The sequence below is a fragment of the Panthera uncia genome, chromosome A2 (assembly GCF_023721935.1).
Source record: "Panthera uncia isolate 11264 chromosome A2, Puncia_PCG_1.0, whole genome shotgun sequence".
Classification (NCBI taxonomy): Eukaryota; Metazoa; Chordata; class Mammalia; order Carnivora; family Felidae; genus Panthera; species Panthera uncia.
Genome location: NC_064816.1, coordinates 13,821,763 through 13,838,401, shown reverse-complemented (window position 1 = coordinate 13,838,401; position 16,639 = coordinate 13,821,763). Strand labels below are relative to the sequence as shown.

At 43.3% G+C, this 16,639-nt stretch overlaps 1 protein-coding gene across 5 annotated transcripts in view; it reads right to left on the bottom strand.

Moving 5' to 3' along the window:
* Nucleotides 1-1,287: 1,287 nt before the first annotated feature.
* Nucleotides 1,288-16,639, bottom strand: part of KIF15 (kinesin family member 15) — a 77,896-nt gene continuing 62,544 nt past the window's right edge. The window contains exons 27-35 of one of the 5 annotated variants that reach the window (XM_049642499.1): nucleotides 13,707-13,853; nucleotides 12,817-12,918; nucleotides 12,383-12,547; nucleotides 10,279-10,388; nucleotides 7,481-7,553; nucleotides 6,970-7,007; nucleotides 2,556-2,721; nucleotides 2,203-2,334; nucleotides 1,288-1,870 (exon numbers count right to left, since the gene is read on the bottom strand). In XM_049642499.1, the coding sequence (XP_049498456.1) occupies nucleotides 1,808-1,870; nucleotides 2,203-2,334; nucleotides 2,556-2,721; nucleotides 6,970-7,007; nucleotides 7,481-7,553; nucleotides 10,279-10,388; nucleotides 12,383-12,547; nucleotides 12,817-12,918; nucleotides 13,707-13,853 (996 nt within the window). In that variant the 3' untranslated portion in view covers nucleotides 1,288-1,807. The other 4 variants (XR_007460187.1, XR_007460188.1, XM_049642497.1 and 1 more) reach the window with 4 other exon arrangements.

Here is a 16,639-nt window from a genome sequence, read left to right as displayed (position 1 = left end):
ACAGCCCCGAGGCCAAGAGTTGCATCCTCCATCAGCCGAGCCCGCCAGGTGCCCCCTGCATGAATTTTAATTCCTTTTCTGTTTCTGGCTCTCAAGGATTTACTATTACTCCTTGAGAATTCAACTAGGCACTAATTTTTTTTTTTATGTTTTTATTTATTTTTGAGACAGAGAGAGACAGAGCATGAGCAGGGGAGGGGCAAAGAGAGAGGGAGACACAGAATCCGAAGCAGGCTCCAGGCTCTGAGTTGTCAGCACAGAGCCCGATGCGGGGCTCAAACTCACAAACAGTGAGATCGTGACCTGAGCTGAAGTCGGACGCTTAACCACCCAGGCGCCCCTAAGCATTAATTTTTTAAATTGTTTTTCCTTGGCTTTATTGAGGTATAATCTACAAACCATAAAATGAAACCATTTTGAATATAGTTTAATTTTTAGTAAACTTACAGAGCTATGCAATCATCACAACAAACCAAATCATTTCCCCCCTATCAAAAAGTTTCCTCCTGCACATACGGTCACCCGCTCCCATCCCCAGCCAACAGCAACCGTGGGTTTGCCTTCTATCTCTATAATGTTGCCTTTTCTGGACCTTTCCCATAAATGGAATCATATAGTATACGATCTTTTGGGTTTGTCTTCTTTCACTTTTTGAGGTTCTTTATGTTGTGGCATTTGTCAGTTTGCCTCTTTTTTATTGCTGAGTATCGTGTTCTATGTAACAAATGCTCAGTATCATTAGTCATTAGGAGAACGTTTACATGATGAGCCACTGCACCTCACCGGGATGGCTACAGTAAGAAACCTGACCAGAACAAGGGCTGAAGACATGGAGAAACTGAACGCCCTGCTGGTGGGAACATAGATGGTGCAACCAAATAGCACATCTAGAAAAGTAAACTGGCGTCTTAAAAAGCTAAACACAAACTTAGCGGCAATTCCACTCCTAGGTGTCTACTCAACAAATAGGAAACGTAAGTCACCACCCAGACTTCTATACAAATATTTATAGCCACATTATTCAGGGTAGCCCCAAACTGCCAACGGCTCAGATGTTCATCAAATGGTGAGTAAATACAATGTGGCCTATCCTTTCAATGAGATATTCACAACAAAAAGGAATGAAGTGCTAACACACAGAAGTTCCTGGGGGACAGCAGGCTTTGTTTGCTGTGTTCACTGACAACCAGTGCCAGGCGGAAGACGGACGCTCATTAAGTACAAGTTGAACGAACAAGCCTCTAATTCAGCTTTCCTAAGTGAACAATGTAAATCACTTTACGAAACTGTGTTTAAGGGATTTTATTACATTTTGAAAACTGGCCATATTTACAGTCATAAAAAAAATGCTCATGAGAATAAAGTAGGAATACAAAATAACCTATATTAAACAAGTTTGCCTTTCATACATGCTACGCGAACATGAACCTCATGGCAAGTCCTGAAACCACCACATATTGTTAGAGCTTCTGCTACAGGCCTCCGAGGAGAGTATCATAGCACCTAAGGAAGAAATGACCTGGCCAACACCCACCGCAAACCTTAGCTACAGGTTTTTATTTTAAAAAGGCAAAAGGTTTTCCCAGTATTTACAGTCGATTTAAAGCTCTGAAGTGGTGTGGTAACTTCTAAGCCCACTGCCACAGGGTGTGTGTGGATGCAGAACTTGAATGTCAGCCCTGCTGCCCCACACGCAGGAATCATGCTCCTTAATTCGGCTCTGTTAAATGCACAAGTGTAGGTCTTACTTTTGCAAGAAGAAAGAAAGCCTCCCAAGAGGTGATGCCTACGTAGTTGACCGAGATTCTTACGATTCATTTCTTTTCTTTTCTTTTAAAAATACATTTTCAGCACGCAACTTTTCAGTCTCCTAGGGAACACATTTTTTAAAAAAGGAAAAGAAGAAAAAAATTCAGGCTCTAAGGCTTACAGGAAGATATTCTTTGCATTCATTAAGTTTATATGTCAAATTAAGATGACAATTTTCAATTCGTAAACTACTAAATGTTAAACAAGAAGCTGATGTGTAAGAGTATGATAACGGATTGAAAGATGCTTGGAAATGACAATGAATGATTTTTCCCTTTTTTTAATTCTAAGTTCCCCCCCAGAAAACAGTTAAGTGATTCAATGATTAAACTTTAATTACACACTCATTCTAAAACCTGACTGAGTTTCTTTAGAATAATTTCCAGAGCTTACCTCGGCGAGCCTGACATTCTCCTTCTTCAGCCGCACCACGTACTGAATCTTCTGATGGAGGTTCTGGTGACCTACCAACTTTCCATTTTCCTCAGCAAGACTCTCCACCTGCTTCCTTAACATTTCCATCTCCTGCAGGCAGATCAATCCAGGGAGGGGAAAATGAACCGCTCTTAATTTTTCTCTTACAACAACATTATTTCATGCCTTCCAAGAGCACAGGGCGTTAGAGGGCCCGGGTTCCCGGCTTTCTGACCAGACATCTCCACGTGTGCTAGAGTAGCTCTGAACCACAGGACGCGTGATCCTACACGTGTCCTAACTATATGCAAAAAACCAACACACAAATGCACCTGGAATATTCTCTCCTTTTCTTCATACAACTCTTCCAGCTTTGATCTCAGTTGTTCCTTTTCTTGGAATGCTTTGGATTCCAAAGTTCTGGTCCGGTCAACTTCCTCAGCCATTCTAAGGCAGTCCATTTCTTTGTTCTGAAGGGCACTCTGGACTTCCTCTAGGCTGTAGCAACAAATATCACTTTGTGGTATTCCAAAGGAACATAATTACAACAGTATTCAAATTAGACATTTTTCACCCAAGCCCAGAATTTTGATTTGAAAGCGTCACAAATTATTCAGCCCTCCCCTACTGACAGCCTAGGGAGATAGCGAGGGCTGCAGATAGGCTTTGTTGTTGTTACTTTACCAAAGACTTTCATTTTGGAAAACTCCTCAAACTATTTCTTAAATAATGAAAATTTAAAAGGTAAACTTTTGGATTCAGCCCATCTGGAGCAAATGTAATTTAAGTATTATGACGGTCTGCATCGTTTATTCAAGGCTCCATATATTAATCATTTTTTTTAATGTTTATGCATTTTTGAGAGAGCACGAGCAGTGAAGGGGCAGAGAGACAGGGAGACACAGAATCTGAGCTGTCAGCACAGAGCCCAACACAGGGCTCGAACTCACAAACTGGAGATCATGACCGAGCTGAAGTCGGACGCTTAACTGACTGAGCCACCTCGGCGTCCCTATCTTAATTATTTCTGATTCCAAAAACTGGTTCTCAGACCATGGGACCTTAGTCATTTCTTCAAGGATGTGCTATTTAGAATTTATACACTTTTGAAAAGGAACATGAGGAACAAAGTTATCATGGAGTTCTATAGAATCTCACTGTTTTAATAAAATTGTGTGAATCCTAGAGGCCTCCCAAAAGAAACAAAGACTTCTTATTGCGTTTTTATGCATATGGAATAGAAGGATTATTTAATGACATAATACTCTCAGAATTTAATATACCACTTAAGGCCAACTAATTTCAGGAGCAGTGTTTTCAGACTACACTCCGTGAAACCTCAGAAGAATAGCACAGACCTTCCCCCAGTTCACTTGGAGCTGTTCTCCATTTGTCTTGTGTATTTTGCTCCAGTTTGATGAAAAGGTTCTGAGGCATGGCAGACCCTGCTGCTTACCCAAGGGCCATTCCCTTACTTCCTTGCTTATAAGAACTCACTTTAGGGCGCCTGGGTGGCTCAGTCGGCTAAGCGGCCGACTTCGGCTCAGGTCATGATCTCACGGTCCGTGAGTTTGAGCGCGTCGGGCTCTGTTGCTGACAGCTCGGAGCCTGGAGCCTGTTTCAGATTCTGTGTCTCCCTCTCTCTGACCCTCCCCCATTCATGCTCTGTCTCTGTCTCAAAAATAAATAAACTGTAAAAAAAAAAATTAAAAGAACTCACCTTTATGTGGGGAAAAAGAAAAAAAAAAAAGGAGAAGCACACCCAGTTCCCAAGGGTTGGTAAAAAAAAGTAACTGGTCTAAACTAAGCATGGATCTCTCCACCCCACTGCCAGGTACTGGTTTCCTCAGCTTGCTGGAAGTGTTAATTCTGTCCACGAAGCACAGGCTGATTCTTGGGAGCTACTAGGAGCTTTTCCCCCGACAAAAGAAAGCCCTTTTGAACCCACCTCACCATAAGCTGGGATCCTCTTATGACATCTGGGGCTATGGCAGCCATCTCGTGGCAAAGAGGCCACAAGCAAGGGTGCCAAAAGCAAAAGAATGGTAAGGGTATGGGTCCCTGATGGCATTATTGAGTCAATGCACCTCCACACTGCTTGTGGTACGAAATTAAACATCTCGTGCCTACACCACTGTTAGCTGGGAATTGGTTTCCTTATAGCTTTTTAAAGGAGACCCACATACACAAATAGATAATAACAGTATGGTAAAAATCACTGCTGTGGGTTGGGACCGATAAAACTGGGTGTGCCATTTTCTAGTGCATGCTTCTCTCGCACACAGTATCTTCTAGAGACAATGTATCACTCGAGACTCTTGGTCACTAGATTATGAAATAAATCACGTGCCAACTTACACAGCTTTTATTCTTTTTGCTAGAAGGTCTAAAATGGACATTATTTCTAAAATAGCCGCAATTCTACACACTATACAGCTGGATTCTCATAGATCCTATAAGTGATCAGTATTTCTATCCTAGCTCTACAACAGTCTGGGAGCCAGTCCCTGAACCGTATGTATGATCCAAGTATGAAACGAGCTCTGTTCCACATCTACACTCTTTGATGCTATAAAACAGATGACTGGGTAACAAATCTTTCACAAGATAGGTAGTTTTTGTCAGCTGATCACTAAAAAGAATTTTTGATGACAGATTATGTAATCTTTGATGTACTAACTTGGAGCTCAAATAATTAATTGTATGACAGGATTCTAACAAAATCTCTTCTGTTGTCATTTACTTACTATGTGAATAAGATTTCTCAGCACATGTAGTTGTAAAAACAGAAAGTAGGAATAGAATTGATACTGAATATGGTCTCATTCCAGAATTAAGTATAACAGAAAAATGAGCTAATTGAAGCAAGAGCACTAAAATGAAACGCACTGGGATATGCATTTCCAGTGAAATTTTACCAGGTATACTAATTATTTATAAAAACTTATAATAAATTTAGGACACTGTGAGTAATAATTGTAATGAATACTCAATCTGGAAAAAAGACAGCACTAGAGCCATATGAATAAAAAACACTTACAAATTATTTCCCACTTATATAAATATTTTTGTTGCCAAGGGTACAAAAAATTTTCCAAACAATATGTTAAATTAGGATAGAATTCTGTGTAGGTATGGAACGGAAACTCAGTCTGAAAGGAAAAGGAACAATGTACAATTTTAAGTTGGGGGGGGGGGGGATTTATTCCCGTGTTGCTAAATGGATAGAAAGTAGCAAGTCAGTTGGATACTTTTAAAAGAACACCACCAGAGCTTTAATTCTACGGCCAGTTCAAGGTGAGACTTTTGATAGGACAATGGCTGGAACAAAAATGGAGACATGTCAGAAGTGGGATTCGAGCCCACACCTCCGTGTGGAGACCAGAAGCGCTGACCAGGAGAAGCAGGAGCTTGAGGCTGGTGCCTTAGACCACTTGGCCATCCTGATGCCAAGATCTTTATTCCTAAATGGCACTATTTTCAGTATGAGGGAACTTCCATCCTTTCAATGAAAAATTTCAATGATTTCAATGAAATCAACTCAAAAATGTGCAAGAGGGTATATGGTGTTCCAAAAATCTCTTAAGAGGTATATATAACCAGTGAAAATGTTTGAGGACCTCTGTTCCACATGAATATCTATTCAGGGTACACTACCTTTCTAATGTTTTACCATTTGATTTAACACCAACCAGTATACTTATTTTGAACTTGACAGAAAATACAGTATATCTTGTTCATCAAAAAAATGAAGCAATTTATGGGGCCCCTGGGTGGCTCAGTCGGTTGAGCGTCCGACTCAGCTCAGGTCATGATCTTGTAGTTTGTGAGTTCAAGCCCCACATCAGGCTCACTGCTGTCAGCCTGTCAGCGCAGAGTCCGCTTTGGATCCTCTGTCCCCCTCTCTCTGCCCCTCCCTCGCTTGCACTCTCCCCCCACAAAATAAATAAATAAGAAAAAAAAAAAGAATGAGGCGGTTTATAAGATTACATAAATATGAAAACTGTATAAATAAACTAAAAATCCTGTTTACAGAACACATGTAAAGAGACCCAAAGTCAAGACAAGAAGAAATCAGGAGTATTGATCTGTGGGTCTCAGGGGGCCTCAAGGTTTTATTTTTTAATTAAAAAAAATATATATTTTTAATGTTTATTCATTTTCGAGAGCGAGCAAGCGAGAGAGAGTAGGGGAGGGGCAGAGAGAGAGGGAGACACAGAATCCAAAGCAGGCTCCAGGCTCTGAGCTGTCAGCACAGAGCCCAACGTGGGGCTCAAACCCACGAACCACGAGATCATGACCTGAAGTCGGACATTTATTTATTTAAAAAAAAATTTTTTTTTTTAATGTTTATTTATTTTTGAGACAGAGAGAGCATGAACGGGGGAGGGTCAGAGAGGGAGACACAGAATCGGAAGCAGGCTCCAGGCTCTGAGCCATCAGCCCAGAGCCCGACGCGGGGCTCGAACTCACGGACCGCGAGATCATGACCTGAGCTGAAGTCGGACGCCCAACCGACTGAGCCACCCGGGCGCCCCGGCATTTACTTCTTTAAGAATTTGTTTGGAATGGCTTCACGTGAGGAGCCCCATGAGCAAGTGGTGTTTAGGAAAACACCTGCTGTGTCGTGTCCACATACTACAGAAGGCAAGCAGTCACCTACCTTGTGGATACAGGAAGTATTTCCTCCCTGAGAGAAGAAAGAGAAGACCAACAAGAACTTCAATTATGAAAGAGTGCACTTACTCTGCTTTCATTTTCAGCATCTCTTCAAGTAATTTATTCTGTAATAAGATAAAAAAAAAAAGATGGCTTAAGTTTTTACTGTTGCTAAGAAAAAGACTGAAAGTAAGCAGTTAATCTCCCTCACGATAATGAAATTAAACCAACATCTTTTTCTAATATCCCAACTGCGCACCCATAAAGGGAGTACATGTCTCTAAGACTTCATGAACTGTGCCCTGGGAGGCCTCACAAAGATGCCCCAAACTTCCTTCTATTCTAAATGCAAAACCGTGTGCAGACAACCGAGCAGCAGACTAACTGTGGAAACACATGAAGACAAATTCGCTCTCGATTATCAGTGAGGTCTAAAAACTGATGGTAAGTATCAATCTTAACAGTGGGAATACAGAAAAAAACAAGTTTCAAAAGTAAAAATGGTTTCTAAAAAACATATAACCACAAATGCTAAGTATAAAAGCATTTCTTGGACAAGAAAAACTATTATGTAAAAAAAAAAAAAAAAAAATTGTACCTTAGCAAGTCTTTCTTTGATCATTTCTTCTTGTTCATTCTTCAGTTGTTGATGACCTGGATTATTCTGTTGGCTGCATAGATGAGAAAGGGAGGAAGGGGACACACTGTTAAGCATATTCGAGTAGCAATTTCATATCTATTGTAGGCAGCAATAGCTTTTCTGCAACGAAAAGCTAACTCTGGTGATTGGGCCAAGTTAGCACAGTTCACAAATGTGACTGATATATGGGGATGAAATAAGGCACCTCCCATGAATTCAGGATGCCCCTCATAAAAAATGAGGTGCACAGAGCTAGGGAATCTAATCAAGGCTTGGCTGAAAGTCAAATAGAAATTTAGCCAAGAATGGTATCTTATGAAGCTCAAATGTGAGCAAAAGGGGCTGAGAGATGGGTGGTCCAGCAGTCTGGTGATCAGCTGGGAGGGGGCATCTCTGGGTATGGGGAGGGTACCTTGGGCCGGCCTGGCACATTGGAGCCCCAACACTCCACTTGCTTGGATTTCATGGTCAGCTGGCAATTTTCTGATGACACTCTGGCATCCCATGTATGCTGACACCAGGAAGGGGATTCCCTGAGCACCAGACATAAATCTCTTGACGGAAAAGGAATGCTCCTCTATATAAAGAAAATTACATTCTGGACGATGTATCAGTATCATGTGAATTTGATTAATGTGAGTTCATTCCCTGTAAGCTTGACCAGGGCAGGATCCTAAATTGAGTGTCTGTGGGCAGCTCCTAGACCAGGGGGACATCCCCCAAGGAGAAGCTGCCTGAATGCCACAGGCTCCTCTAGAAATATTTCTCACTGTTGAGGAAAAGATCGTTTCTTGAAAGAAAGCAGAAGCGCCAGTAGTTTCTTTCATTTAATGAATCTGGCAGCCTAGACAGAAATGGTAATGAGACCTCAGTGAGGAAAACGCCCGGAATCATTAGGGAAGTGTTTTCTATGCTCTACTCTAAAAGTGGGTAAACTTTTTCCCGTCCAGGGCCAGACAAAATGTTCTAGGCTTTGGGAGCTGTGAGGTCTCTGACACAACTATTCCACGTAGCTGCTGTAAATGCAAAAGGAGCCACAGCAGTATTGAAATGAAACAGCGTGACTATGATCCAATAAAACTGTCTTTACCAAACGCGCTGTGGGCTGGATCCGACCCCAGAGTCAGTTTTCTCCCATTCTAATCTTTCAGGAAGGAGGTTATGTATGGCTCCTCATAAGGGACATGTGGCTATGAAATAAAGTGTTTTTTTTTTTAATTTTTTTTAACATTTATTTATTTGAGAGACAGAGAGAGACAGAGCATGAGCACGTGAGGGGCAGAAATAGGAGGAGACACGGAATCTGAAGCAGGCTCCAGGCTCTGAGCTGTTAGCACAGAGCCCGACGTGGGGCTCGAACTCACAAACTGCGAGATCGTGACCTGAGCCGAAGTTGGACGCTTAACCGACTGAGCCACCCAGGCGCCCCGAAATAAAGTCTTTTTTACCTGTGATTTTATAAATGGGCTAGGAACATTCTATCTTCCATGCTCAAACTAGCTCTTGATAAAAGACAATGTACCAAGTACAATGTTCTTCTTTATTGGGGGCGGGGGGAGGGGTTGGTGGGGAGCATGGGGCCAGGCTGCGGACTACCTGCATTGGAATCACCTGGAAAGGGAAGTGAAATCCCCGGGAGGGGCGCTACTAAAACGAGCACGTCCGATGCTCACTGAAACTTGAAGCATTTAGGAAAGGACTGTCAGCACAGCCACCACTACCGTCTTCCAGTATCTGTTGTCTTCGTTAGGTTTCGGACAGAGCATCTCAGGCCCACTTCCGGGCAGGGAAGGGGAACTGCAGGAGGGGAGAGTGTCTGCCCGAGACCTGATGGCAGCAGCAGGAACAGCAGGCACCCCTAATCTGGGAAGCTGAATTCAGTAAGGGTCTTCATCCCAAATGGAGACCTCTCTCTGCTTCACTTCCACTTGCTATACGATTTTCCTGGTCACCCTCATCTCTAAACCCTCACTCAGAAAAGTTCACAGAAGGGCAGGATCATAATTCCGCCTTGTATACCTAATATCTGCCATTTATTGACTGACTCCCTTCTGCCAACCACTGTAACCAGCACTTTACACATGTTATTTTTGGTGTTTAAAACACCTTGTGAGAGAGCTATCATTTTCCTCATTTTATGGCTAAGGAAACTAAGTCACTAGAAGTCAAAAACTGTGCCCAAAGTCACAGGACTTTCAAGTGTCAGCGATAGGACAAAGCCTAGCTGCCTGGGACATACTGCCCTGTCACTAGCAAATACAACTAGAAAGCGCCTTGGCTAAAGGCAAACCACCTGCACAGAGATACCCAAACCCAAGGGAATGCTCCTCAGTAAAGCTCCTTCCTACGCAGGAGCATTCCCTGGACCATGAGTCACGAAGCCAAAGAAACTGGTAGGAAATCCTCCCTTTTTCTGCTGGCCCTCTTGAACCTTCTCTGTTGCTTCCCCACCCCAACCCCCTTTTCTTAAAATAGAAGTAGACAGTTTGGTTCAAATTTTTCACAGGTTTCAAATTCATTGCAATAGCTCTACAACAATGCGAAGGTTAACAGAGTAGGTGATACCATGAAGGCCTATTCTCCCACTCAAAAAAGCGACCCCCTCATCAGACCTGACTCCAAAGCAACTGACAGAGCACCCCCTGGACCGGGGGTGAACGCTGCGCATGCCGTGAAACCAATTTCAACCGCTTTTACCTAACTGTACACGGGCAGGCCAAGATTTAGCCCACAGAGTTCTGGTGGCTCTTTCTCACCTCTTGTGCTTTTCCCTTTCAAGATCATCCAGCTGACTTTGCAGGAGCCAGTTCCTTTCTCTTAGCTGCTCAGCTTCCAGGCGGAGGTTTTCCATTTCACACAACTGCTCCTAAGAAGACAGCAAATCATGTCTTTTTAGAAGACACATTGTAGTAGGTGTTATTTTGCTCCCCAAGGCCACAAATGAGACACATATTCATCTTTTTAGCCCCTTCCTATGCACAGAACACTGCACTGGGTGTCGCTGGATAACAAGTAGACCACGACAAGCTTTTGGGGATTTTCACACCCACAGGGTGTTAAACATAGTCTCTTATCAATAGCACACAATTCATTAAAATGCCTTTATGAAAAATGACGGCCAAAAGTCCATACTTTGATAAACGTTCTATTTGATTCTATTTAATAAATTCTAATTAAAAACAAAACTGATAGAGGGAATAGAGTCAGTAATACTGTAAAAATGTTGTATATTGGGGCGCCCGGGTGGCGCAGTCGGTCAAGCGTCCGACTTCAGCCAGGTCACGATCTCGCGGTCCGTGAGTTCGAGCCCCGCGTCGGGCTCTGGGCCGATGGCTCGGAGCCTGGAGCCTGTTTCCGATTCTGTGTCTCCCTCTCTCTCTGCCCCTCCCCCGTTCATGCTCTGTCTCTCTCTGTCCCAAAAATAAATAAAAAACGTTGAAAAAAAAAAAAATAAAAAAAAAAAAAAAAAGTTGTATAGTGACAGGTGGTAACTACACTTGCGGTGAGCACAGCATAATGGATGGAACAATGCTGTACACGGTGTGCAACTGATGTGCCACAGCCATCGCTCAAAATCCTCAAGTGAGCTCTAATTTGAAAATCACGGGCATAACCATCCAGAAGAAATCAATGCTTTTCTGCAAGGGGTGTCCTTTTCCATTTACTCCTCCTTGTCCATTGTCTGATTTCTTTTAAGCTGACCCAATTTCCTCTGAGTACTAAAATCATGCCAATCTGGGTAACAGCCACATTCCTCGGCAGATTGAGAGCTGCCCTAATTAAAAAGGCAAGGAGTGATCCCCTCCACGAGGAACAAAGCTTGAGAGACTATCTTTGTATACTTCACATCACTTGGTTACAGGAAGCTAATTCTGTTCCTCAACAAAACCTCGCTCCAGAGCCAAGGCCTCACAGCCTAAATGCGATCTTCCGTGAAGCATCCTATCTACTCCACCCACACCCGTCCACACCTCCACACCACACACCTCCCTCTCCTCGATACTCCTCGAAACACACTCTCCCTGTGCAGAATCACCATAACCCCAAGTCCCTGAGTAAAAAAAAAGTAAAACAGAAGTTTAAAGGAATGGCAAACAAGAGAAGATTATTAACTACCTGAGACAAAAGCGAATCTCTAGAATATACAGAGAATGCCTACAAATTGTTAAGGGAAAGTCCAATGATAGCAAGACGGGCGAAGGATAGAGGTCAGAGAAACAAAACGTGCTCCATCTTACTCTTTTTTCTTTTTAAGTTTTTTTTTTTAATGTTTATTTATTTTTGAGACAGAGAGAGACAGAGCATGAACAGGGCAGGGTCAGAGAGAGAGAGAGAGAGACGCAGAGTCCAAAGCAGGCTCCAGGCTCCCAGCTGTGAGCACAGAGCCCGACTCGGGGCTTGAACTCACGGACTGTGAGATCACGACCTGCGCTGAAGTCGGACGCTCAACCGACTGAGCCACCCAGGTGCCCCTCCATCTTATTCTTAATGAGAAAAATACAAATTTACAACTGTAGCAAGACAGCGTATTTAGCTATGAACCTGGCAAGGATGTAAGTCAGGCGGCGCCGTGATCAGAGTAGCTGGCACAGCCTGTGTTTGACAGCATCGTAGAAACAGGGAGATGACGGCTGCAGACTTGGTTATATGGAAACGTGGCTACCGTGAGAGCCTCCAGGGACCGTCAGCCAGGTAGTCTGCAGTCGGCGGGGAGAGGAAGGCTTTTCTGCCTGCCCTTTATTTAGTTCTGTGCCTGTTGAATTTTGTACCCTCAGTAACCCCGAAAGATACTGTTTCTTTTGTTGATTCTGGATACTGTTTATTTGAAAAGACTTTTTTTGAAAAAGAGGATCCAGTTACCTTCATTCTGAGGATTTCAGCGTTTTTGACTTCTCGGTCTTCGTTTAGCTTTGTGACAAGGTGTTGCAAAGAAACCTTAGACGCTCTTCCGTCTTCTATCTCTTGTTCTTGGGTTTCTAGGAGTTTTGCCAAGTGTGTTTGAAAGTGAGGTGGTGTTCTAGGGCTCTAAAATAAAATTAAATTCCATCCAAACACCTGATTAAGTGATGTTTTATAAAGATTTCATTTCAAATGAAAACACTTAGCTATTCAGCCTGTCATTCTAATTCCTGTGCAAGCGAAACAAATCAAACACCAGTACCTTTTTATCAAGTAAAGAGCAGAAAAGGTACTGGCGAAAATCTCCTTCTATAAAAACACAAAGCTACAGTCCTAGTAATGCCCACACTTGCAATCCCTCACGAAACCGTTCCATGTCCCCAGAGCACAGGTACCTGGGGATGCTCGGCCGCAGAATCCATTACGTGTTCGAGCTGTCTCATTTTGAAGTTATATTCATTCTTTTTCTGTTCTACTTCCTCTTTCTTCTGGTTTAGCTGAGAAAATCGAACAGATGAAGGTGGCAAGTTAGAGCTGGGCACATGGTCCGGTCAGAACAGACAAATTTCCCAAGGTGTGAGGATACAGACTTTTCACATGATTTTCTCAGGCTTTCATTAAATACTGCTTGATAAAGCAGTAAGGTGTTAAAACCAAGCCAAACCACAGCAATGCTCACAGTCCGTAGCTGTCGACCCTGCGGCTGCCGTTCACATCCGTAAACGCTGGTTGCTGCTACAACCCTCCCCTCTCCCTCTCTCCCACAGACTTATTTACACTTTTTTTAAAAAACATTTTTACTGTTTACTTATTTTGAGAGGAAAAGACAGCATGAGCGGAGGAAGGGCAGAGAGAGAGGGAGAGGGAGAATCTGAAGCAGGCTCCACACTCAGCACGGAATCCGATGCGGAGCTCAATCTAACACTGGTGAGATCACGACCTGAACCAAAATCAAGAGTCGGACGCTTAACTGACAGAGCCACCTGGGTGCTCCTAAAAACAACTTTTTAAAGCTTCGCTGGTAATCAAAGGGTCGTTTGAGGAAAATAAAATGTAAAACAGCAGCCAAAAGGAGGATACAAGTCAGCCATAACCTTGCCCCAGAGGTTAGAACTTGCTGGCGCGTGTCAGGGGGCCGAGGGTGGGCAGAGAGGCAGCCGAGCAAGCCGGAACACACGTGAGCAACCAAGTTGTTCAGAGCCCACGGCGCAGCCTGACCACCTAAGTGCCCTGTTGGCCCACCTTGCTGTATACAGAGAGAATGAGCCGCGGCACTGGACCTCACCTCGTGCTGAAGTTCTTGGATCAGGGCCTCCTTCTTGGCCATCTCCTCCTGGGCAGACTGCAGCAGCTCTGAGTGCTTCTTCGAGGCCTCGGTGAGCTTGTTCAGTTGCTCGGTGGCATGAGCCAGGTCCTCGCAGAGCATATCCCTCTGTCGGGATGATCCCCGCAAAGAAAGATTGCTTTCATAACTGTATACTCCACTAAGGATTTGCAAATCACTAGTATGGGCAAATTGCAAAAGGTTAAAAAGTCTTAAATAAGAACTTTTGACTTTTTTTTTGCTTATGTGCTAATCCAGTCCAAAGCAAACAAGCAGTTAATATTATTTATTTATTTATTTATTTATTTATTTATTTATTTATTTTTAACATTTACTCATTTTTTGAGAGACAAAGAGAGACAGTACAAGAGGGAGAAGGACAGAGAGAAAGGGAGACACAGAATCCGAAGCAGGCTCCAGGCTCTGAGCTGTCAACACAGAGCCCGACGTGGGGCTCGAACCCATGAGCAGTGAGACATGACCTGAGCCAAAGTCAGACGCTTACCTGACTGAGCCACCCAGTCACCCCATTTAAGAACAGGTCTAAAGAGAAACATTACAGGAAATTCCTACAGGTATCCCAATTGGGGTTCCAGTGCATTCCACCCCTTTTGCTTAATACTGAACATTTCCTCTGACCCCCAGGATCTCAAAGCTGATTGATCACTCTTTCCGTATGAGGACTCCAGAAACAGGTCCCTAGCTTACCTGCTGTCTGACCAATTGACTCTAGTCTTTTACACATTAGAAGGTAAATAGCTATAAAGATGGGTACCCCTCACCCAGCTGGGGAGGGGCTGGGCAGTCACCAGGTAGTGATACATTGTCATAGGCCATCAGAGTTTCAGAGGAGTAGCTTGATGGAAAGTGGCAGAGAGAATTAGAAGTCCTGTGGGTTGCATACATAATTCCTGGGTACACAGCATGTAATCCCTATCAAGTTAGAGCAGAATCTGCTTACTCTAACTTTCCAAATGTGCATGTATATATGTACGTATACATATTTATATCACTATAAATATGTTAACATGTATAATACTGCATATAACAGGTATATGTGATATATATTAATATGTGTATCACCTAAAAAAATGTACGTACATATATAAATGATAGGATATAAAAGTATGTGGACAATGTTTGTAATACGTCAGGCATACATGCACACACACACACATACTTGATGTATCACAAACACTTTTCCACATATTCATTCTTTTATCACATCATTTTCATTGGGCGGGCTTGAGTTCATCTTAAGTATGCACCACAATTTAGCCCATCACTGAATACTTTGGCTGATTTCAATTTTTCACTATCATATGCATTATATTCTCATACCTAGATTCTTTCTTTTTTAAAAATTATTTTTTAACATTTACGTATATTTGAGAGAGAGAGAGAGAGAGTGTGAGCGCGGGAGGAGCAGAGAGAGAGGGAGACACAGAATCCGAAGCAGGTTCCAGGCTCCGAGCTGTCAGCACAGAGCCTGGCATGGGGCTCGAACTCATGAACCGTGAGATCGTGACCTGAGCAGAAGCCAGATGCTTAACCAACTGAGCCACCCAGGCGCCTCTCTACTAGATTATTTCTTTAGGCTAATTTCTAAAAAGTGCAAACTCGAAGCATATGCAAAAAAATTAAGGCTGTGTATTACTAGACCACCTCCCCAAAGGCTGAACTTAAACTTCATCACAAGTGTCAGTAATCACCCTTCTCTGCATATCTTAATATTTACTAGCTGTAAGATCAAAAGGTAGCTTTGTGCTTAATTTCGCATTTCTTTTAGCAAGGTTTCTAGGCCACTATCTTCTTCCTGGGGGAGCTGCTCATGCACCTTCCTGTATCCATTCACCACCAGGGTGAGTATTCTCACCTTTCTTGAGTATTCTTGACCTAAAAGCTCTTCTATGGATTAAGGCAAGGACCCCTTTGTCATCAGTTGTAAATACGTTAGCTGAGGAAGCCAGGTGATTAGTAAAAGGAGGAACGTGAAGTGACTGTGGGATGATCCCCCTCGAATCTAAGATACTTCAATATGCACTGTCACACGTTTTTTAAGAGAAGAACAAGAAAGACACAGGAGACAAAGGGAGTAAGGAAGAGCCTGGAGGTGAATTGTACTGAGCTCCCATCATTAGCCACTCCCTCTCAAACAGCCAGGCTTCCCTCCACACTTGGGCAACAGGCAGTGTGGAACTGAAGATTTAGTCCCCATTTTATACTTGTACAAGACCTTAGGGTGTGACTTTTGTGTGCTACTTTCCACTTTCTTTTTTTTAATGTTTACTTATTTATTTTGAGAGGAGTGGGGGGACGGACAGAGAGAGAGAAGGAGAGAGAGAATCTGAGGCAGGCTCTGCACTGTTAGCGTGGAGCCCAACGTGGGGCTCAATCTCACAAACTGTGAGATCATGACCTGAGCCAAGATCAAGAGTCAGATGCTTAACTGACTGAGCCACCCAGGCACCCCTAAATTTCTTTTTTTTTTTTTAATTGAAGTACAGTTGACACTGTGTACAAACTTTCCAACTCACCTCCTAAAAATACTGCCAGCTCCCACGGACTGAGCAACTCACAAGCTGCCAGTCAGTTCCCAAGCCCTTTCCATGTGTCACCTCATTTCACCTCCTCTTAGGCACTAGGCGGCAGTGTTATCTCTGCTCCAGAGACGTGACGAATGAGGCAGAGACAAGTGTAACTTTCAAAGCGTCACACAGCCAGGACTCAGACTCCAAAGCAGCCAGCTCCGCAGCCTGTGCCCTAACAGCTTTTTACTCTTGTCTTGTGCTGCTGCGGCCTGGACTGTCCTTGTCTATTTTCATCTCCTTGCACTGCAGGTGTGTTAGCTTCAAGTCCTTTCTGGCATACAGGAGGCTAGAAATACAGACTCC